Source organism: Chironomus tepperi, unplaced genomic scaffold (assembly GCF_022539635.2).
Source record: "Chironomus tepperi strain 1889 unplaced genomic scaffold, CSIRO-AGI_Ctep_v1 contig_85, whole genome shotgun sequence".
Taxonomy (NCBI): Eukaryota; Metazoa; Arthropoda; class Insecta; order Diptera; family Chironomidae; genus Chironomus; species Chironomus tepperi.
In genome coordinates, this window is record NW_027226207.1 from 10,313,820 (window position 1) to 10,338,792 (window position 24,973).

At 31.9% G+C, this 24,973-nt stretch overlaps 1 protein-coding gene across 2 annotated transcripts in view; it reads right to left on the reverse strand.

Annotated features, from left to right (window-relative positions):
* The window catches only part of LOC139086228 (neural cell adhesion molecule 1-A-like), a 50,939-nt gene extending 26,242 nt beyond the window's left edge, over positions 1 to 24,697 (reverse strand). The window contains exons 1-2 of one of the 2 annotated variants that reach the window (XM_070634614.1): positions 24,293 to 24,697; positions 22,647 to 23,139 (exon numbers count right to left, since the gene is read on the reverse strand). In XM_070634614.1, the coding sequence (XP_070490715.1) occupies positions 22,647 to 22,731 (85 nt within the window). In that variant the 5' untranslated portion in view covers positions 22,732 to 23,139; positions 24,293 to 24,697. Of the gene's footprint in view, positions 1 to 22,646; positions 23,202 to 24,292 lie in introns of both variants that reach the window. The other variant, XM_070634615.1, reaches the window with a different exon arrangement.
* Positions 24,698 to 24,973: the final 276 nt, after the last annotated feature.

Sequence of the window (24,973 nt, forward strand, 5' to 3'; positions counted from 1 at the left end):
TTTATTGGACAAACTGTCAATAATTTATCACTTTTAATACCTTATTAACTCCAAAATCATTCTCTACTATACTCTATTCCATTTTAGCCATTCAGCTCAATATAGCTAAATCATACCCCCTAACAGGCAAAGAGCGCGCTCTCGACAGAGATGACGCTTGAGAGTACGCTTTTTTAACATCCTCTTAAGATTATGCTAATGAACATGATCAATAGCGTACTCAATCATGATCTTTATAAATAAACTTGCATGCAAGTTTTTTTTTATCGTACTCATTTACATACTCACAAGATCATGATCAGAAGATCACGTTAAAAACATCCTCAAGAGCATATTCAAAGGGTTATAATCTTAAGAATATGTAAGTGATTGTGTTGATTTTTTGTGCTCAAAAGATCATGATCAGGAGATCACTTGAAAAGCGTCCTCAAAAGCATATTTTTAAAGTTATAATCATGTGAACATACAAATAATTGTGATGATTTTTGTACTCAAAAGATCATAATCAGGAGATCACTTGAAAAGCGAACTCAAAAGCATATTTATAAGGTTACATTTTTGTGAATATGCAAATTAATGTGATGATTTTTCCAGATCTCAAATTCTTAAACCAATGTCAACTAATGATTTTCCATCAATATGACATGACTTGACATTCAAAAAAATAATGTCAACTTAAGAATTTCATTGATAAATGATAGTTGACATTCGATTATGAATGTCAACTTTCAAATTCCATCATTATATAAGAGTTGACATTCGATTATGAATGTCAACTGTCAAATTTCATCATTATATAAGAGTTGACATTCGATTATGAATGTCAACTGTCAAATTTCAACATTAAATAAGAGTTGACATTCGACTCTGAATGTCAACTCAAAAATTTCATTGAAAAACGACAGTTGACATTCGATTCTGAATGTCAACTCAAGAATTTCTGTCATAAATGATAGCTGACATTCAACTTTAAATGTCAACTTCAAAAAACTTTGACTTAAATAAAAAAAATTATTTCGGAAAAATTTTAGTATAAATACAAGTGTTTTTCAAATAATTCGTCATTCGCATTCGGAATTTCAATGAGTGTCAATAAAAATCGCTCCAGAAAAGATGAGTGCAGCAAAAACAGTTTTGTTTGCAGTTTTATGATCTCATGGTAAGATAATTGAATTGAACGATTCTGGAAGAAAATGTCATATCTACAGTGAAGCGAATATTTCTGTGAAGAAAGCGACTTGGCATGCAAATTAAACAAAATTTGGAAGCATTTTGGTTGCTTAATAAGACAAAAGTATGTTGGAAGTTCAAAAAAGAACTGCTTAGTTCCAATAAGCATTTGATTGACGACTGAAACAACAAAATTGTCTTTAAATGCTCATAATTCAATAATGGACTGGTGAATATCCGAAATTCTTTCAGGTTTCTTTAGTTTGAGCAAAATGCTAAATATTGGAAGCAGCAGTTCTGTCCTTTCAGGTCTGTAACATCGTTTTTCGTTTTTCAAATTTTTGCAATCAATCTATTTAAAAATTCATATTTTTTAAAAACGACAACAGCTACGAATATGCAGTAAGTACTAAAAGATCAGGTTTTCAAAATACTTTCAGCCAATGTCAGCAAGCATTGAAGTTATTGAAGTTTTAATGTTTTGTATCGAAAAAAACTTCAATTTTTATTAGAACCAAAAAAACTTTTTTTGAATTTTGTCAAAATTTATGAATTTCTCCATTGATTACTAGATACTGGCTGGTAGAACTTTGAAAATCTGATTTTTTGGTACTTACTGCATATTTCTAGCTGTTGTATTTTTGAAAAAATATTCATTTAAAAGTTGATTGTTTACAAAAATTTGAAAGCACAATAAATTATGTTACAGACCTGAAAGGACAGAACTGCTGCTTCCAATATTTAGCATTTTGCTCAAACTAAAGAAACCTGAAAGAATTTCGGATATTCACCAGTCCATTATTGAATTATGAGCATTTAAAGACAATTTTGTTGTTTCAGTCGTCAATCAAATGCTTATTGGAACTAAGCAGTTCCGTTTTGAACTTCCAACATACTTTTGTCTTATTAAGCAACCAAAATGCTTCCAAATTTTGTTTAATTTGCATGCCAAGTCGCTTTCTTCACAGAAATATTCGCTTCACTGTAGATATGACATTTTCTTCCAGAATCGTTCAAATATAGTCAACAAAAACATGTGCTAATCATGACTTATTTATTTAGTAGAATAACCTATACAGCTCTGATGTCAAATTACTTAAAATTAACAACGGCTCTTTACGCAAAGATTTGGAAAAGGTAATAAGGTTTACTTTATAATTTTTAACCAAATTTTATTAATTTATTTTTCTTTATTAGATAGTACGTAGGCGGTCATCTGCTGTATTTTTGCCGGGATGCCGTTGCACTTTTCTACCCTGCTGCTGTGATCTGACAAAGACTTAAAATGTCCCGATTTTCCAACAAGTCAAAAACTCCATTCAAATATTGGAATTTTTAACAAATTTTGAACATTTTCCTTCTGGTTCAAACCCAGGACTGAAGATATTATTCTAGGACTGTTAAAAAGAATCCCAATAGTGCCAAACTAAGAAATGTCTTAATCTTATAATTAGTTAAAATATATTTAATGAAATTAAATATTAAATCAAATAAATACAAGACTTACTTTTTCTAATCAGGATCTTTTTTTCTATTTTAAACATTTTTATTTCAGATTTTATGATACTTACACTGCGTATATAGTTTTGCAATTGTGCTCAATCAATTATGCTTAAAAGCATAATTTATAAAAATATGCTCTAGATTGTGCTCAATTAACCATGAGCTGATTATCGTGCTCAAAAGTGAACTCATTTGAGTGTAATTTTGCAATTGTGCTCAATAGGTCATTCTTAAAAGCATATTTTTTAAAGCATGCTTTAGATGTGCTTAAGCCACCATGTTCTCAAGAGCATAATCATAAGTACATTATATAGATCGTAATCAGCTGAGCATGCTCTTAAACACGCTCTCAATTTAACTTGCATGCAAGTAAAATAGCGTAATCTCGAGAGCGCGATTTTCATGGTACCCTGCTGCGATCACAATTTGTATGGAAGATCACGCTTTTTTGAGCGTCATCAGATGAAAATTTAATTTTAAAAAAGCGTGATCTGATCGCGCTCTTTGCTTGTTAGGGACCTTCTATATATACAGCTCTATATCTATCCCATCATCAAATCATAATCACATTTCAGCCCATCATTTAACTATCATCAATTTACTAACATTTACCCTCACATTATCGCAACCATCAACAACGCAAAAAAAGGAAGAATATAAAAAGTATGAAAAAGTCATTAAAGTAAAAGAAGCGAAACGAAGGAATCGAGTGTGAAATATTTTCGTACCTAACACCAAAAAACGGGAGGAACAAAAAAGAAATCTCTCATCGGAACTCTGGAAGTGATTAAATCACACAGTCAAAAATGAAAAAAGGGAAATCCGACACAAAAAAGAGCGCCCGAAAAGATATTCAGACACTCAACGTGACACATCTTGCTTGTGGATTTTGAGGATGAGGAGGAATAAGTCAAAAATTAACAGTGGATGAGTTTTATGATGGAAGTTATTTTGGTACTTTTTGGGATATGGACTGAGTTTTGGGAATAATTTGACATTATTCTACGAATTTGCATCCAAATGCTCTACAAAATGCCTATGTCCTTGATAAAGCCAACAATGTCCAAATAGCGTTGTTTGAGCCCTTAAAGTTCAGAGCCTTAGATCAGTTAAATATATTTACAGTCTACAGCTACAGGACATAGCCAGAAATATTTTAAGGATGAGGTCATCCCCCTGTGAATACACCCCATGCTACCAGACTGCTACAAGTACATTCCAGACACAAACAAACATTAAAACTACTCAACCATAAATCACAGAACCATACACATTTAATTAAATTCTATCCGCACATAGCTAATGAAAATAAGGCATTGAACAAGCAAAACCTTCAGTCTGATAATAATAACATTTTAGATTCTCAGCTGCATTACATCAATTATTGTGAAACATCTTAGACATATTCATTTTGTAGTATCATGTACACAATATCGTTATTAATATTATAAGATAACAGCAAATAAACAACACAATTGGTGTACATGAACATTTTCTGTGACACAATAACATGAATAAGATGCTTGAATTGAGTTAAGTGAATGAATTGCATCATATTGTCAATGATTTGTTGTTGCTTTTAAGTCTTGATGAGTTTAATTTTGATTATTAAGGATGATAAGATTGTTGACTCAATAAAGTGAAATTTTGTATGGATATTCCTTGAAAGTCCTTTGAATAGATCAATTAATTAATAAAATTATTAGTCTATACCTTGAGAATGGACATCGATGCTTAGTCAATGACTTTATTTTAATGATAAATTATGTGGATTTAATGAGAAAATATTTTGATGCTGTTATTGAGACTTATTCGATGTTCATGAAGGGACGATGATGATGATGTTGATTTTTGGAATTAATGGAACTGTCTAAGGTGTCGAAATGTTGTGATTTTAGAGCTGTTTTGTATAATTGGATGATATTACTCATTCTGTGGATTATGTCACAAAGGAAGTAATTGCCAAGTATGTAAGACATCCAGTTAATAGCCATAAATTATGCCACACGAGGTTAAAAGCTCAAAGAACTTTGTCCTTGATTTTAAATCCAAAAATTTCTATCAAAGCATGTCTTTCAGTATAAAATCGTGTGTTCAATTATTTCACAGCTGGTAACATTTCAATAATCTTCATACCAAGAAATCATTCAAGTGCTCAAGGTCAAAATCAGCAAGCATCAAAAGCTCCAAAAAAATTTTCATCAAAAGATCCAATTTACTATTCAAAATGAGCCTTAATTTCATTTCTATCAGCATCAAATGTCAGAGGTAAACGTTTAACGATAAATTAGGCAAATTCTCTTGAATTTTCTAAGAAGACATCTTATCTCATCTACAAAGAATCACTTAAAGCAATGAGGATAATGACTTATTAATGATGCTAATAATGGCGATTACATTAAATCTAATTAAAATACAGAAAAGTCATTTTTATGTTCTTGTATATCGTCTTAAAAGACACATTAAAATGGGAGGAATTTGTATATGATGTCAATCTAAGTATCTGTAATAGGCAAAGAGACCACTTATAGGTAGCGTGGTGGTTTTTCTGTACCGTGAAAGCATACTCTTTGCTTGTTATGGCATTCGATTTTGAAGAATAGCTTTTATGATTAGTAACTGATTGCTCAATAAAGGAGGGGAGTTAAGTTTGTGAAAAGCAATTCCGAAGTGGTCGAAATCAACTCAGATTTTGTATCGAAAAATCGACTCGATTCTATGTAAAATTCAAGTCAATTTCGTGCTCTGCAATCCAGATTGGCTTGAGTGAGACGAACCGTATAAAAAATAGTCGAGATCAGCCGTCAAGTTGACATTAGCTTAACTTTGCGCTGATTTGGGGACATGGGACATTGGGACATTTGGGAAAGCTATGAACTAGCGAATACTTGCCCTAAGAAACAAAGAACATGCTTTTAAGATACAAAAGTACAACTACGATATTTAAAAGCGACCTCTTTGCCTGTTAGTGGGAGTGATTTTCGACAATTCTATTACATCGGAAGTAAACCCATGTAGCTAAGTTGTTAAACAGCCGACTGAAAGTCTGTTTCATATTTTTTGTGAGTCTGTGGATTCAATTCTCATCAGAAGACGACCAAATTAGCAAAAATAGGATTAATTGATCAAAAATCTTGTCCCAGACTGTCGTGAATCTGATTTTTTGCTGGATTTGGTTTAGATCTGGCACTTTAGACTGAGTCGCGACCGCCTGGAGTCGAATTTTGAATTAATTGACCGACTTATGCTTTTCAGGTGATCTCTAAAACATTATATCGAATACCAGAAAGTACGCGACTTAGAAAGAGCCGAAAATTCGACTCTAGGCTGTCTTAAATATAGTCTAAGCTTGAATTTTGTACAATCTGGCTTGTCGCCAGACTCAAACTAGCCTAGAACTTTATTTTCGACCATTTCAACATGGTGTGCCTATCAGGAATGTTGTCAATATGACAAGGATTCACAAAATCCTTTAATATTATCACTATCAAGTCAAGAACATAGGTTCTTCATCTTGTCGTTGTCGGACTGAGGAACTCATGTTCTTTAAATCAGACCTAATTTACAAACAACTCCCCCAAAGCACAAAAAAAGCTAGAAAACTTTCCTCAATTAAAAAACTCATTTTCCGTCCGAGATCTTTTGAATTAACAATTTAATAATTGCAATTGAGAATGAAAGGAATATAATTATGAAAGAATGAGCTGCAAGTAGAAAAAGAAGAATGGAGAAGGAAAAAAATTGCAATTTCATTTCACAGGAAAGCGATGAAGAAACGGAAGATGTGAGACTAACTCATAAAGTTTTATAATTTCAATTAACACTCTCAGCTCGTTGCATTCTTACAGCACTGAAAAAATTCCATGAGAATGAATATGGAATAAAAAAATAGAAACAAAGTTTTTTTTTCATGAACAATATTTTAATTATTAATTTATTTCTTTTCCTTCATTCATTCACGTTGCTTGGGTTTTTTGTAGTTCTTCTCTTTTTTTTGGAAAGATGATGAAAAATAAGGAAAAATGAAAAGTTTTTTTCTTAAAAAATGAATTCATTTGCAAGTTTTTTTTAGCATGAATTTATTCAAAAAGGAAGCATTTAATGGATGCAATTTGTGCAATTCCAGAGAGCATTATTAAGAATGATTTAATGTCGTTGAAAATGAGAATGATGAGACTTAAGGACTCGTTTAGGAATTTTAATTGAGTTAAGTTTTGTAATTTAATGCAATTTGTATGAAATTTATGAGGTCCAGGGAGATATTAAGGAGAAAGGGGAATGAGTTTTAGGTCCAAAACGTCCTTCCTCTTTGTTTTTGGTCAAAAGTCTTAGATTTGTTACTGATTAATCCCTAAAATTCTCTTCTCGGTGTAGCTACTTCTCTGGCCGTACAGAACACTTGAAATCCATGACCTTTCATAGATGTAGTTTAAAATTGGCTCTATTATTAAGTGGACATTAACTGGACTTTAACAAGTTTGGCGTTTTTTGGTCCGTTCTGAATCAGGAACTTTTACTTGCCAATTCCTAATGTCAAGCCAAAGTCTGGCTCCGTAGCTGACTAAATACCTTTTCATGGTACTCCCTGATATCGCTAAGCATTTGGTGTCCGCAGCAGTCACTTGAACAGACAGGGAGTATGTTCACAAAATTGAATATGTTATATTATACTAATTAAGTATGCTTAAGGGCATAATCATTTAGGTGGCAACAGACAATGAGCCTGTTAGGGTCATGTTCCATATTGGTTCCACTCCTCCAACCCACATATGTAGCGCATTCGACCGAATTAACGTGTGAAACATCAATTTGAGTAGATTCAAGCTATAACTTCCATAAAAGCCATAAATTAACAAACATCATTTCAAACTTACTCCTTCATTTCAATTTCTCACTTCTCAAAATCCCCAAGTACAAACTAAGTACGGATGGAAGACGAAATAAAAATGCATGAAGTATAAATAAATAATTATTTTCCAAGAAAGCAAGCACAACAGAAAAAAAGAACTGAAAATCCTCATGAGGAAATGAATTTTATTTTACTGTTGAAAACAAAACAGCATCAGCAGCAGCAGCACAAAAAAGTCGAGAACAAACATCATAAATTGAATTTCATGTTTCTTCTGAGAAATGAGAGTGACAAGTCTCAACATTCTTCATTGTTGTTGCTTCTTTTTTTCTATTTAATTTCTCAATTCAACTTTCTCATAATTGAAATATAAAAAGGCACACAGCGGCAAGAAGAGGAAGAAAAAAATTTCTGCACTTTTTTTTGTATTTTCAACAAGGAAAATAAAGCTTTTGGTTAATGGAATTGGTCTTTTGGTCTGTTGATTTCTAATTCGTGGGGGTGTTTTCCTTCTTGTTTGGTGAATTAAAATTGGAATTCTGAGAAGGTTATGTACAAATGATGTCCATCGAAAATTTGGGATTTTGACTTCCGGGAATAAATCGAGGGTTTTTAATGAGATATTGATCCAATTAAGTTATATGTCAAGTTATATTCCTCTGGATTCAGTTAGATCAGTGGTGGACAACCTTTTACTTTTCACGAGACACCTTGCTATAGCCTCGACCAAAATAGCACACGGCATTCGATTCGTGGGGTTTCCAAATAATTTTTGACTGCACTCTAAAGTGTCGCGGCACTCAGGTTGCCTATCACTGAGTTAAACTATTCCAAAATTCTTTAAAGCTCATATGGATTCACTTGAACTCTTATAATCCAACTTATACTCTTTTAATATCTTCTTAGAGTTGATATTACTAAATTCTTGAGATGCCTTCTCTTTAATGAAAGTTCAAACTCTTTGGGACATTTGTTCTTGAACTTTTGGTTCTGCGACTCTAAAGTCCTTCAAACTCTGTCCAAACGAATCATTTATTGACCTTTTAATACTTCTTATCTTTCCTAGATTCTCCTTAATATCCTAAATCTCTCAACTTAATCTCTAACTGTATTCCGCGACACCCGGATGTGCAGTAGAAGAAGGTACGATGTGTCGCAAAAGATTTTTGACAACTAAAAGGTTCTGCTGTTCAAAAACTATTGGACATCAATGTTCTAAACTATCTTTGCTTCCTGCTTTCCTAACTAATCTGACCAAATCATCCTAGAACTTTTCTAGATCGCACCTTTATCGTGTTTTGCTTCCTATTCAGACCGAACCATTCTAGAACCCTTGTTAACCTCAGCTAAACCTGCTTTGCTTCCTGGTCATATCAAAACTTCATTGATCTCTTCTTGACCGCACCTTTATCCTGCATTGCTTCCTATTTAGCCTAAACCATCCTAGAACTCTTCTTAAACCCACCTTTATCATACTAATGTAACATCATTTATAAACAACTCCCTCTAGATTTTTTCCAGCTTACTTCTTGTTATCTTTTGATGTTTTTTGAAAGCTAACAGATTTTCTAAGAAAAACAAAAGAAAAAATTGTTGATGAGATTCTTTTATTATTACTTCAATGTCTTAGTTGTGATTGTGAAAAAAATTCTATTTGAAGTCGTGATTAGGAATTTTTTAAATAACTTATTGAGTAAAGGAAGAGAAAATGGTTTCTAGGAACTTGACTTTTAAAGAGAAAGCTTGTGAGGAAAGTGATTTTAGATTTGTGATCTAGTTTGTCAGTTATTGTAATAATACAAAGCTTATTAATTTTGGAATTATTTATTTCATCAAAAATTGACATTTTTCATGCGAAACTAGTGACGTATTCAGAAGTTTTGGAATAGATCGCAAAAATTCAGGAGGATTTTGAGATTTTTTTCATGAAAAACCCTTGAAAATTAAAGAATTTTCCATAAAGATGGTTTGGGGGTTTGACCCAGTTAACCCTCAAATCTCCATTGCTTCCTGAATACGAAACCAAAATGGATTCTTAATCGGATTAATGCAACTAAAGGAAACACTAATGTTGTCAGGAGCCAATTTCTCCGGTAGTGATACGTCACGGTATAGGAGTACACCTCTGTTACGTCACAGAGGCTCATCGGATATGGCAAAATGGTTTGCATGTACCATACCAGTGATGTACTTATATCATGCCAATACTTATACCACCACCCGAGAAATCAGCCTCAGTAGCAGATTTTCGGTTCTTCTTCTCACAAACTTTAAGGATCCGACCCAAAAACTTTGAAAACTGCAAATTCATTGCACACCGACTTTAATAAAGATTGTTCAGTTTTCTGCTAATTAAAAGTGCCAAGTCATACAAGCGAACAACATTCTTATTATTAAGGCTTTAATTTGATATTTCCATAGCAATTGCTCATTAACTTGTGTACTTTCCAGACAGTACAACATCTAGTTCTTCATTCAGTTGAGTTCATCTTCTTTATTTTTAATAAAATCCTTGGGGAATTCATCAAGTGTCTTAGATAAAATACTCTTTTTTTTCTATAAAACAATAAACAGATACTTAAAAGTATCAACAAAACTGATTTAGAGGAATTAATTTTTCATCGTTGTTGCTGGTTTTTTTATAAAATTGTTTCGAAGCAGAATCATAAAAATTAATCTTTTTAAATACTAAATGTCAATTTTTAGTCTCATTAATTATTCAGAAATGTTTTAAAATGGAAAGGGCGAATTATTGGAGGGATGAATGTTGGGGCAATGAGTTTAGTGAACGGGATGGCTATATTAGAGGTTGATAAGAGCTTGAACAAAGCTTAAACTATCCAGAAAGCTTAGTTTTAGATATTATTAAGGAACCATGGTAAAATCCAGTCAAGCATGACTTGTAAGACTTTATAAACCCTGTAAAGTTGGGTCAAACCAATCAAGGGCTCCGGCTTATGGAGCTTCAAATTTACCAAAATTACCTAAACAAAACGGCGGAGCTTATACAGGATTGACAGACAAAATGTTAAATGCTGATGATAAAGGCATATTAGGGGTTTGTTAAATTACGTAATAAGTGAACTGTTAAGGAATTGGGGAGACTCCCGATTTAACGCGGAGGCCGATCATAAAAGTCAAATGTTTCACCTTCCCGTGATACTTTCTGTTTTTACTGAGAACAACGATTGCCATCTAAGCTGTTTCGGGATAATTACTTTAAAGAATAGATTAAAAGTGTATTCAAACGCCTCGTTTGTTTGTGGGTAACAGCACCACAAATAGGTTAGGTATAGTCGATTAACAATCCTGCTATATTCGAAACTTAACTGTACAAAGAAGATTGCAAGAGGAATAAGTGAACTGGAATAAGTGAAAGAAAGTGAAGCCTCTAAACTAATGGAAAACTTGACTGTCATCAAGGCTGTATCTAGGAGTTTTTTTTTATGATTTTGAGGTCAAAAACCCAATCCAACCCAACGACTCAGAAACGATCAATCACATTTCCATCAATTTCAATCATTTTGATCATTTCTACACCCTTGATCCTCACTCTATTTACTTATTAATTTTCCGAATTTTAAACATTATTTCAAATAATAATTTCTAATCCTCGACTCTATAAAAAATATCCATTAATAACTTTTTTTAAGCTGTATTTATTTTTCATTAATATTCATAAACAGATTTTCGGTGAGAATTATTTTTTTGTTAAAATTTTGATAGAAATTAAGACTGAACATTAACCACAATGAATTATTTATAGAGCAGCTTTTAATCGCTCGAAATTGAATGAATTTTCAAATATAATTTATGAAATTTTCAATTTTTTAATGTCGAATTGAATTGAGCATTCATAAATTTTAAGACTGAGTTGATTAAACTTTTGAAATTTTAATTTTTCTTTTTGTGGTATTTTTGGATGTTTTTTGTGTGGTAATTATAAGAAATGTTCAAGTTACGAAGGAGATTCGATGATGTTGAGAAAGATAAAGGCATTATGAGTACTTGGTATTGCTTTATCTGTTTTATTACTCCTTCAACTCATTGCTTGGATAGAAACACATGTCTTTAATGCAGCCTTTAGATAAAATCGGAGATCGAAGTTGACTTGGATTTTGTTTGGAGTGGAGTCAATTTGAGTCGACTTATCTGAGTCTACTTCGAGCTCTGGATGGAATCCACAAGGAAAACGGCAACCAAGAGCTCCAAATGCTTCTTGGCGTAGAGTAGCGATGAAAGAGTGTCAGCGTATAATGTGGACAGAGAATTTGAACAAACTAGATGATAGAATGTTGCTGAAGTCAAATGGAATTTTGCCCAATCTCTATTCCCCAATAGGACTAATCAGTTAACTGACCCAAAGTTGAAATAGACACCAAATCAGAGTCATGGCAACTTGCTGCCTGATTTTGGATCTATCAACCGACTTATCAAAAGTGCTGGGAATTAGAAACTGGTAGAAATTATCCAAAGACAGATTCAGCAACTGACGGACTCTAAATGCGACAATGAGCCTTATTTCGTCTTTGCCAAGGAATTAAGTAAGTAAGTAACCGACTTAGAGTATTCAGGGTTGTTCTAACTTAGGAATATGGTTACAATAAGTATGAACGCAAATCCTTTTAAATAGCATTTCAGATCGGGGATACACAATGACAAGATTTAGCAGTTTTTTGGAAGCAACATGGAGTATGGAGTCTTGTGTCTGGTTTGGAGCCTTCATCTGCCTTGCATAGCTCGAATTCGACTTGAGTTTTGTATGAAAAAGTTGACTCAAGTCGACTCGACTCCAAATAAAATCTGAGTTGACTTCTAGCTTCGTGCTTCACTCTTGTCTCTCGGTAGATTCATAGATAAATATAGATTCGCTCTACATACCAATTTCTGCATATAACAGCTCATAATTATCTCCCTATAATAATATTTCTAAAACAAACATTTCATCACTAAATATTATAATAAGCTTAAAATCCACGACTAAAATTCACCCCTTAAAATTTCTCAGAATTTTCAATCAAAATTCCACCTAACGTGAATAAAATCACATTTAATTTTCACTATGTATTGCCATAAATTTTATTCAATATATTCAAATATTGATCATAAAATATGAAAAAATATTTCAACAGGCTCTACATACACGAGATAGCTAAAATACACAAAAACTTATAGCTTTAGGCATAGAAAATTTTACATTGAAAATCCGCAATTGTGCTGATATTTTTTTCTGCTGTGAACATAACTTGTAGAATACAAATCAGTAGGCGGAATTGAGTGTTTATAGCTTTGTTTTTATTTACTAGGATTAAAGTCACTTAAAGGCAGTTCCATTGTGTATAAAATGTGGCACTTAAAAATACTCTTTTTGAGTTGAATTGGAAATAAAAAGCTTTAAAAAGGAACTGAGAAGAATTTTTTTGTTGCTTTAAAATTTTTTACGTTCATGAAAAGTTTATTGGTGAGTAAAAGCTTCTTTTATGCTTTATGGAAGTAAGGAAGTGTTGTGGGGTGTTGTGTGGTTAGAGCGCATTTTGGAATATGGTGTAATTTGGATATAGATTTTCATGATTAATTGTCATTCTTCTATTTTCTTGATGTGGGCTTCTAATGCCTAGACTGAGGTAAAACGGACATGGAAAGCTTTATGGGCATGTATGTGTATCTTAGTCTCAAAATTCAGTACAGTGCTAAGTTACGTGATGCCTGCTAGGGTTCTAACTGTAATTTACTAGCTAAGGTAAGGTGAATAAAGAAGAAAGGACGAAATGCTGCGTACAAGGTTCAATTTCATCTGTACTGGTCATTCATGGATAGGTAGAATTAAACTAACCATGCAGGATGCTATGGCAGGGGTTATATTAGGTGTACCACTTTATTGCCTCAGTTGTGTTGTGATATAGTCTTTTTAAATACCCTAGCTAGCAAAAAGCATGCTTTCATAGGACATAAAGACCATTGATGGGGGAAACAGTCCCGAACAGCACATCGAGTCCGCCAGACCACTGACACGTTGCCGTATTAACTGAAAGACACTAAGCTACCCTGATGTGTCCATGACTGCTAATTTCGATTGTCGCCACATTGTTCCTCTCAAGTATTCAAATTCTTCCTTTTATCGTCACTAAAACTCTCCAAAACTCGTATAAATCCACATTAATCATCTCCCAAACTGCCACCAAATTGCCAATAAATCTCCTCCAAAAAACCCATTCACAGCACAAAACATCAAGCACACAAATAAAAAGCTCTCAAAAAACATCAGCATTAATTTGAATACAAAAAAATTATAGCGGAAACAAGTAAGTACGCCAAATATGTCACACAAAAGAGCCAACAACAAAAACGAGACAAATTTATGTCGTGATAGTGAATGGGATGGATAGTAAGGAAGTAGTCAGAATAGTCATAATATTTAGTAGCATTTATTGAAATGAAAAGGAATGAAAAGACACAAGGAAGTAAGATGAAGGATAAAAGAGAAAAAAAAAAGTATCAAAGTAAGTAAGATAAAGTTTATCAGGAAAAAGTTTATTGTCCACACAGATTTTTTTTCTTGCTTTTTTATTTTTGGACGTTCAATAAGAAGGAAAAGTTTTTATGGATGTTTTTAAAGGATTTGAGTATATTTTTAGGGGAGAAAATGGGAGAATTTTTGCTGTATTTTAGTGGTGAGTGACTTATTGACGGGGGACTTTGTAAGAGCAGATTTGGTAGGAATAGCTTGAACCAGAGCTCGATTTCGACTCGGATTTCGTATGGAAAAGTCGATTCGAGTCGACTTTTCAGACTTTTTATGATATTTGAGTTCTGGATTCAAGTAAAGTCTTAAACTACGATTCTGGAAAGCACACTACCTAGGAATGGCCAAAACCGACTCTAATCTCACGCTAAATTTGATGAAATCCAGTCTTAGACCAGAGGCAAGTCGACTTGGAACTAGATTTTCGGACATTGACGTAGCAATGTCAGACGTGCGTCGCTTGGGAAAGAGTCCAAAAATCGATTTCGTAAGTAATTAGTAAAATTAGCCTTCTACTTGCCTTTGGCAATCAACTGGCTACCAAGGAGCTGTCTCTGCCAAACGGTTGCTTAGTACTAATTTCAGTATTCTCAATGCTGCCGTGATACAACAATTGAAAGTGTCTCAATTAGCTATGTCATATTTGTTACTAATTGACTATTTATATAAGTATTAAAGCTATATTTTCATCAATTTGGATGAAACTGTATCCCTAGCAGGCAAAGAGCATGCTCTCGATGGCAGAGCAACGCTTACGAGCAAAGCTGGCTTACCAGCGATAGTTCGAAGATGATATTAGTGGATTCTTATCATAAATGGGAAAGAAATTGTACTAATTACCGTACATATTCTAAACTGTACCCTATTGAAAAGGAATTTTGCATAGCAAAAGTATAAAAGTATAAAAGTTAATGCAACTTCTCTTATGTATGCTCATCAAGTATATTTAAGCTAAGCAAGATGTTTATGCTAAATCAGTAATGGATTCGTAGTACACTTTGGTAGTATGCCTTGATCAAAACCACATAAGGTATTCAGTTGATGGCTGTAACATAAAGTTGATGGCTGAGTGCTGCGGCACACAGGCTGCCCACTACTGCGCAAAATTCCCCAAAGATACGAAGATTGAGGCAACTTAGTCATCAACCCCGTTCCAAACATTAAAATCTATCATGCATTCATGTTCAATATCCAAAAAATCACAAAAAAAAAACTTCCAAAATATCCATAAATCTCCAACCAAAATCACCCTAAGACGACAAGCTCAAAAGAAGACAAAAAAAAATCTTTTTCAAAAGATTTCCAATCGTGGATATAAAAAGCAGCTCTCGAAGGCGAATACATCTTCACATTAAGTTTTGTACAATTTGAATGAAATAAAAGGAAGCAGCAAGAATAAAAAAAGAATCTCACAAGCCCACTTTATTCATGGCATGAAAAGGATTCTGCTTCATCTCTTCTTTCATTCCCATTGTTTATTGAGAGATAATGATGAGGTTTTTTTGGCTTCTTTTTTTCGACTGCTCAATATAGTTTTTTTATGTATTGTGAACTTCTTCATTCTCAATGCACGCCCCGCACAACATTTATGTTTAATACACAGACGGGGTAGACAGAAAAAAAGGCCAAAGCCGCACAGACATAGGCAAAAAAAAAGTTTTTTTTTGTTCTCTCCTTTTTTTAGTCAGTTTCTATAAAAGAAAAGCCGCATGTACATTGAACACAGAGAAAAAAAAGTTTTAAATATGATGGAAAAACTAACTATATTCAGCTATATTCATAAATTTTTTCTTCTGTGCCAAAAAGTATAATTCATTTTTTGTTCTTCGTTTTTTGGGAGGGTTTTCTTTGCTTATGATGTCAAATTACATTTCTGTTGTACATTTAAGGAAGAAAGAGGATATCGAGGGGCTTTATTTTAAACTTAATCCAGCACAAAGATAAAGTCACTCCGGACTAGGGATGGATTTTGGATACATCAACCGATAGTTTATTCATATTTACTCTCTAAAATCGAGAGAACAAGTTCCTGGAACGATTTTATTTTCAATAATCCAAATTTCAAGACATTAACAAGAAAATTCAAACGAAGAATTACGGCTGGATTAGACATACGCTTCGTAAAAAGAATGCCAGAGAGAATGTCAATGCCGAGGCAGAAACACAAGTTTGCTATACTGTTCGTGAATGAAATCCATGGAACCCACAAGAAATTGGCAAACAAGAGCTCCTAAAGCTGCTTAATGCAGAGCAGAGATGAAATATTGTCCAGTTCAACGTGTTGACAGAGAATTTGTACAAACTAGGTGACAGAGCCAGTAAAAGTGTCAGATGGAAAGCATTTTGTTAAAACCTAAGCTTCCAATAGTTGCAATAGTAGTAGTAGTAGTAATCCAAAGGTTATCTGCATCATAGTGCAAAATCTTCCCAAAAAAGTTGTGTGAAGCAGTCAATTAGAAACTCCTATTTACATATTAAGTTCAATGCTCATACTATTCTTGCTCCAATTTTCCAGTAAGTTACAATATATCCAGCTCCATTTCAGTATAAAACCTTAACAGAGTGAATATACAGCGTTCGTATCTTTGTTGTTCTAACTTCATCATTCATGACTCGTTCTTACATCATGCGCTGCCCAATTCTTGTTTTCCTATCATTAAATTGCTGTTCTTAAAAAGTCGAAGTATTTAAACAACTTCCGATAAAGCTGCATCAGTGATAAGGCTGATGATGGGATTCGAACACGTGAATTCAAATTCAACAAAAACTTTCGTGATCCTTATCTTGCCAGTTGAGCTATCAAGGCATTTGAGCTCTTCAATATCCATTATGAACTTTCTGGCTATTAAACAAATTTATATTCCAAGCTACAACAGCCACTAACCTCAAAAATGTTCATAAAATATCTAAAATTGCATCTGCATCACTTGTAAACGACCCCTCTGGAATCTCTATCTTTTTTGTTCATTCAGAATTTTACATGCTAACTGTGGACCATAAAATTGTTATTTTTTTTTTTCTTCTACGATTACATGATATCTAAATTTAGAATTTGTGTTAACCCATTTTATAGCTGGAAAATTTGCATATTTTTTTTTGGGAGCAAATATTTCATGCTCGTCATCTTTCTTGTTGGATTAAATTGTTCGGCAAATTAAACATTTTGTTGGATGTTGTTCATAAGGAGGAATTTTGAGAAAAAATGGGGTTTAATTTGATTTAAAGCTATGGAAGATGATGTAAGAATTTTTAGTATTATTTTGAGAGATTTTTTAATTTTTGAGTCTTTAAGCAACTAAAGCTGTTGTTGAGTCGTCTTGGGAGGCATGGTTGAAGAGAATGATCATTAAATGCAGTCAGTTAGAGCAGGAATGGGCAGTCTGTGTGTCACGGCTCACTAGGATATTTCCAAAAATGTTTGAAAATGCCATGAATCGTATAGCATGTATGATTTCGATCGAGGCTTACTATCAAGGTGTACAACCAAAAATAAGACGTTGGTCACATCTACCTCAGAGCCTCAAACGTGCCTAAGGGGTTTGACCTCAAGTATTTCCAACAAAATCACTTAAATCATAACTGAGTTCACCACAGTTAGCTAAGAATCGATTGAAATTTGTATAAAATTATATACTTCACAAGAGCCAGCATAAAAAAGTTGCACTCAAATTTTAGTAGATTTTAAATTTGTATAAAATTATATACTTCACAAGAGCCAGCAGAAAAAAGTTGCACTTACATTTTAATCGATTTTAAATTTGTATAAAATTATATACTTCACAAGAGCCAGCAGAAAAAAGTTGCACTCAAATTTTAATCGATTTTAAATTTGTATAAAATTATATACTTCACAAGGGCCAGCAGAAAAAAGTTCTATTCAGATTTTAATCGGTTTCAAATTTGTTTAAAATTATATACTTCACAAGAGCGAGCAGAAAAAAGTTGCACTCAAATTTTAATCAATTTTTAGCAAACTAAACTCGACCTAATATCCCAAGCAGTCGATTCCATTTCTTCAATATCAAAATTCCTTACATCCACAATCAAAAATTGCAAGATAAAGTTTCTGTTGGCAACAAAGAAATTAGTAAAGTCGTATAAAATACTAAATAATCCCACAACATCATCCTTCCTTCATACTTTGTCTCTTAACAACCCCTCATGTTGTGATTTTTGTTAACTTTATTTTTTGGATACTCAATTTATGTAAATTGTGCTTAAAGTCATGAATTTCAATTTATGCTCAAAATCTTTGAATTTTATTACTGTGCCCTTGAAGGTAAATTCATAATTTATGGGAATGTTCCTTTGTAAAGGAATATTCATAAAGAAAGCTTTATGTACCTTAAATGGTCAAAAGGTCTAATCTGATAAATTCCTTTAAAAATCATTAATTCAATAAAAACTTGAAACATGTATCAAGAACTGTGACAGAACATGATGAAAAATTGAAACAATCTGTATCATTTCTACATCCTAAGCTGTAGATTTTAAAGCTTTAAAAATTGTCTGAACAAATATGAACTTTATTTAATAGCTTCAGGACACATTTTCTCAGATATATAAAATAAAAACGTGATCAAACTATTGAGTAGATATCTGGCAATTAGTATTAAATATTTATAAACTCAAATGGATCTTTGAGAATTTTTTGTTTCTCGAGAAAAATGTTAGCAAAATAACTTGAGGATATAAAATTTGATTTTTTTAGTGATAAAAGTAGAGCATAGAAGAGTTTTGAGGATGGAATGTTGATGATGTAATCAGATAAAGTGTGTTGAATGTCTTCTTGGAACATTTTATGGATTTTTGTTTTAAAAAAGATGTTCAATATTGAAGGTTTGAGAAGAAATGACTCATTGAAGCTTGCTTGATGTTATACTGAGCAGCATAACATAAGCTTAAGAATACAGTCGCTGTGTTAACGGTGGTACGAGAAAATACCCCGATTTGTTCCTTTACGGCTGTGTTTTGTCTAATTTTTTAGGTGAAAAATTAAAGTTGCCAAATCGTGGCTTCCGAGTAAGCAGCTACTTTAAGAAACTATTCAGAGCCCGAAGTCGATTCGGATTTTGTATAAAAAAGTCGAATCGACTCAATATTAGATTAGAGTCAACTTTGAGCTCTGACATAATTGTAGAGAAATTCTTGGCTCAACCAGAGTTGGCAGGACTCCAATGTGAAGTCCGGACTTTTCGGATTTTCGGAGTCCGGACTCCAAAGTCCTGCCAACTTTGGGCTCAACTACATTGAGCTGCTGAAGTTAATTTCATTCAAGTATGATTAGTTATCTTAAAAACCAGACATTCACAAACTCAGATAAATATCGAGGTACCCGAACAGTACAAAGTGTTTGCTAGGAAACTGCTTCATCGCAAAATTGATAGGAAGACTCGAAGCTGCCATGTCGGCTTAGTATCGGCTGATTTTGACCAAATTTTGCGACCAAAAAAAGATTCATCGCGTTATGCCACTTGATCTATTCACTTCTGTTAAACCGACATGAATCGATAGTTAGACTTGGATCAAATTGAATTGATTCATGTCAAAATGAATCTAAAGTCCGTAATATAGTAAGCTTAAAGCTCCTTTTTCTAAGCATGATTAAATATAGTTTAAGAAAAACTCCATTAAACTCTACAATGAACACAAAAATCATTGTAAAAACTTTAAAAATGATTTCTTTTAGAATTTTAATAAACTCTCTTGTTTGAGATGTACAACAATCTCTCTAGAACAGTAGCTGGCAACCTGTGTAACGCTGCAATTTCTACAACATCTTTACATGTCCCTCTTAAGGATAAATCGTCACAGAGAGGTAATGGAATTACATTAGACCTATTAAAACTGTATTATGACAGAACATTGAGAATTTTCGTAAAGCTTAAAAGCCAAAAAGCCAACAAAACATCATCTTAACCCTAACAAAAAACCGCTTATCATTAAAAATACATCTCAATTTATAATCCCAAACATAATCATAGATTTTACCAGTTTCCATAAAACATCTGATGAAATCATTATTTCAGATTATCAACAAAAAAAACACAAAGACATTCAAATATTTTGAGAGCAAACAGATTATCATGATGAATTTTACGAACGAAGAAAATAATTCCTCAGCCAAGTCATGACTGGCAGAAAAAAAAAACTTTTTTTTTTGTTCATCTTGCTCGAGAGTCCAATCGCTCAATACGACGAGGAATAAAAATATATTTTCCTTCCTTAACCATCAAAATTCAGTCATGCGAACTTTTTTTTCCTTCTCTTTTATTCATTTCCGTACAGAATATTTGAGGATTTTTTTATGGAAAAAAGAAGCTTTTATGCAATCGAATTTTCATCTCACAACTGCATTCAACCTACATAATTCAATAATATAAAAAAAAGTCGACCAAATTATGGAAAGGCAAAAAAAAGAATATTGGAAGATTATTATTCGGGGATAGGATAGTAATAATAACGAGCAGGGTTGTTTAATCTAGGATTGTAGACTATAATTTTGGCAACTTGTATAATAAACTTGCTAATTTTAATTTACTTACGTAACTGTAAGAAAAATATCACTGATGGGACAGAAACACAAGTGTCTTACACAGCCCTTGGATGGAATCCACAAGGGAAAAGGAGCTTCAAAAGCTACTTGGTGTAGAACAGTAATAAAAGAATATCATCTTAACGTGTGGACATCGAATTTGTACAAACTAAAAGACAGAGCCAACAACAGAGTCAGATGGAAAGCTTCAGCTTTAACCTAAGCTGCACATAGGAACATTTTTGCAGTAAGTAAGTAAGTAAGTAAGTACGGAACTGTCTTTACGATAAGACGCGAAGTCGCCCTGATGGTTCGCCACATTGTGTTACTCGGATTAGGTCCAGATCACTTTGCCGATGTTAAATTAATTCATAAAAATGATGAGTCAGTGTCCTGATGAATCTGACGGCTGATTTAAATACAATTGATAAGTAGCTAGGAATCTATTCTATTTACAATGAAATTCATGTGTTGTTAAACATTTGGCTCGTTAAATAAGGTGTTTAAATCTGACATTATATGTAGATGGCAAAATATGATCAGCTTCAGTCATTAACTGAGGACAACCATAGATCACAGTGATGATAGTAAGTAAATATCCAAATGGCACACCTCGATTAAAAGATTTAAAATCCCGAACCTGACTGGCCACTATGATCTAGATTTGAAAATTTTGTTCAAAAATTCAACGTGCAGTATTTTTTGGTTGAAACCTCAATTTTTTAAATAAAAAATGACCGTTTTTTTACTATTAAGAAAATTTATAATTTTTTGATGATTTAATAGTTTTAACTTAACTCTTATCCAAAATCTTATATTGAGCAGCAAAAAAGTAAACGATATAATGATTTAACTATTGAATTTCGCAAATTAACGTGATAAAATTTTAATGTTTACTCAAAATTTTGATGCACGAAAAGTATGAAAAAGTCAAAATCATACAATTTTTAACATCGAATATCTCGCAATCGGCTTCAATCGGCGTTATGACATAAACATATGTTGTAAAGCTTCATTGGATCTTTCAATTCATCTACATCTTGTCGTCAATCCAGGTGAATCTCGTAAGTTATTTAAAGTTGAATTTTCGAAAATTATCATATTTTTAAAACAGTATTTAATAACTTTTTAGAGATTATTTAATGTATTTCAATGCTTAAATTAAAAATATAGACTATAAATATGCTAAATATGGATCAATTGACTTATTTTAGTGCTTAGATGATGAGAATTCAACTAAAATATTTTGGTTAAAAAATGTAAACAAAAAAATCTACAAGTTCTATTTGAATTTTCGATTGATCATCAAACATAGAGATAAATAACACACAATAAAATTGAATTTTTGAACAAAATTTTCAAATCTAGATCATAGTGCTGGCCTGATTGGCATTAATTTTGGGCAGGATTTTTGATCGAATTAACAATTTTTAATTGGCAAAGCTATTAGATTGAGAGCAATTAGATTGATTAAAACTAAATTTACAACATTATTGCCTGTAGTTTGGATCCTTAAATGTCTTTACCAAGTAACCTATCTACGGCAAAAAGTATCATAATTTGGAACAAAAACTACAATTGAAACATTCTTTTAAGTATCAATTTTTAATAAAAATATAGATTATAATATGCAGCTTATGCTATTGCATAATCTTATAAATACTCAAAGTTTATACTCAAAATCTACCCAAAATACTTTGTTCAAGAATTAAAGGATTAATTTTTCATACCTATTAATAAACATCTTCATGAAGATGAACTGTATGCTGTACATCAGCACAAAACTCTTCAACAAATGTAGAACAAAATTCAAATATTTATTTAAGATTCTGTCCATGTTCAAAAATTTCACAAAAACCACCAGATTGACAGGTTTTCAACCCAATTCAATAATTCAATCATGACCTAAGTCAAAATCAGACTTCATTCAACCAAAAAAGTACGAAAAGTACGAAAAAAGTTTTTTATAAATATTTTTCCACATCACGTCACATTCCTTTCAAGCCAAGAAACAACAACCCTGACATACCAAAAAATATATTATTATTAAAAATTGAGGAACTTACTCGCTTCATCTTCTATATTCCCATAAGTTTTCTCGAACAATAATCCCAACAAGAGTAACTTTATGCACATTAACATTTGCAACATATTTACACAAATACAAAATTTCTTTCCTTCCACTTCGTGTTTTTTTATTCTGTTTACTTCCTGCTTAATTTCTTGTTGCTATATACATTTAAAATATTGTATTTATTAGAGATTTATGAGATTTATTTAAGATGATTTTATGATGCTGGATTCATTTAAGGGATGTTTTAAAACGGATGTATATATATTTTTGGAGTTATTGGATGATACGGGATGATGATATTATTTACATAGATTCCGAGATTATGTTGAATTAAGGATGAATTGTTTTACAATTTTTGATTAAAATTTTTTCATATTTTTTAAGTAGATTTATTAAAAGTTGCAGTCTTTTATGATGTTTCGTATAATTTTAAACTTTGTTGGTTTTACTGTATTGTTTGTAGGTATCAGCACATGATGAATTTTCTGTGTAATTAGCAAACATGAGTTTAATTATTCACAGTTTTGTTGATTTGTGATTTTATTGACTTTTGTTAATTATTGATTTGAATTGAATTTCACAAATATTTGAACAATCTTTAATCAAATTTAATTGCAATTTAAATTGCAAAAAACTTGAATTTTGTTGAGATGAAAGAATCGATTTAAGTCAAAATCTACTCGTGGTTTAGTCAAAGAAGTAAGGATTTGAGATAACACTAAACACTGATTTTCGAAGAATTTTCAAGAAAATTTTGATTAGCTTGATTAATCAACTTGTCATTTTCAGAATTTCAATATCAACAATTGAGATTTTAAGGATTTGTTCTTTGTATGAATCTTGTTCTGCTGCAAATTTTCTCAAGATTTGAAAATTGTCTGAATGAACTTGAATTTGTCAAAATGAATTTGATTTTAAAATTTTAAAGCAACTTCATCAAAAATTCTCAAAAGAAAACAATTTTGTCAATCTTTTTGTTGAATTTGACACGGAATTTACGAGATTTTTCGATTTAAATTGTCAATTTATTCATATTGTTTCTTTCTTAACAGTCTTGTAATTGAATTTCTATCAATTTTAGAATATTCTGATGATTTAGATTCTAGATTAGATTTGAAATTTCTTAAAATTTGTTCTAAATTCTTCTCAAACTTAAATTGGCTCATCAAATTTATGATGAATTTGATAAACTTGTCTGATTTTCTTTCAATTTTCCTTGACTTGTTAAATTATCAATCAATTTAAAAAGTTTGTTCGAAATGAAATTTTCACGTTCATTCAATTCAAATTTCATTCAAATTTTCATTCAAGTCATATTTCATTCAATTTATTCAGATTTCTCGAAATGTCAATCGATTTGCACTTTTTGATTGAAATTCTTACAAATTTTTTTAAACTCTTTCAAAATTCATGAATGAATTTAAATTAAACAAATTTAAAATTCTTTGAATTGTGTTAAATTAGTTCAATTTTCAGTCAATTTGCTGAAATTAATTTCAATCTCTTGTTCAATATTCCTTAAACTTGCTCGAAATTCCTTCAACTTTCAAATTCAAATTCTTGTGAAATTCTTTGAAATCTCTTTAAATATCTCAAATTCAAATCAATTTCTCAACTGCCACAAACCAACTTTCTTACACAATTCTCCAAACTTTCACTAAATCCCACAACTTCCAATTCAAATTTCCTTTTTTTGCTTCAAATTCTCAATTTCTTGATTATCTCACAATAAACCCTAAATAAATTAGATTTTATGCTAATCATATAGGTCTTAATTCAGAATTTCTCGCTTTTTTTTGTTTACAATTTCTTCATTTTATGTTCAACTTTTTCATTATTATTGTGCCTCATGAGTTTATTTGTCTTCTTCGTATGCCGAAAAGTTGCTCATTTTAAATTTATTGTTTTTTCTCACATATGTAGGCATTTGGTTTATTGTTGTTTGTGGATTCACTTTAATTTAAATTGTTGAAATTTTCATGTTTTTATGAGGAAATTTTTCACAAATTTTGAGAAATTTTTGTTCAATTTTACATTTAAATTTTGAGAATTTTAATTCATTTTATTCACAAATTTCGAAACTTTTCAATCAATTTTGTTCACAAATTTTTGAATCTAATTTTCTCACAATTTATTCACATGTCATCACAACTGCCGACAAGTTCTTTCAATTTTTCATATTTTCTTCATTTTAGTCGACGAAAAGTTTCACATTTTTTACATTTCTTCATGTTTTTATTTCCATCAACATCAAGCTTCTTATTCCACTGCATGTAATTCACACCCGAAAGATTTTTTTCTTTATTTATTTACATTGCA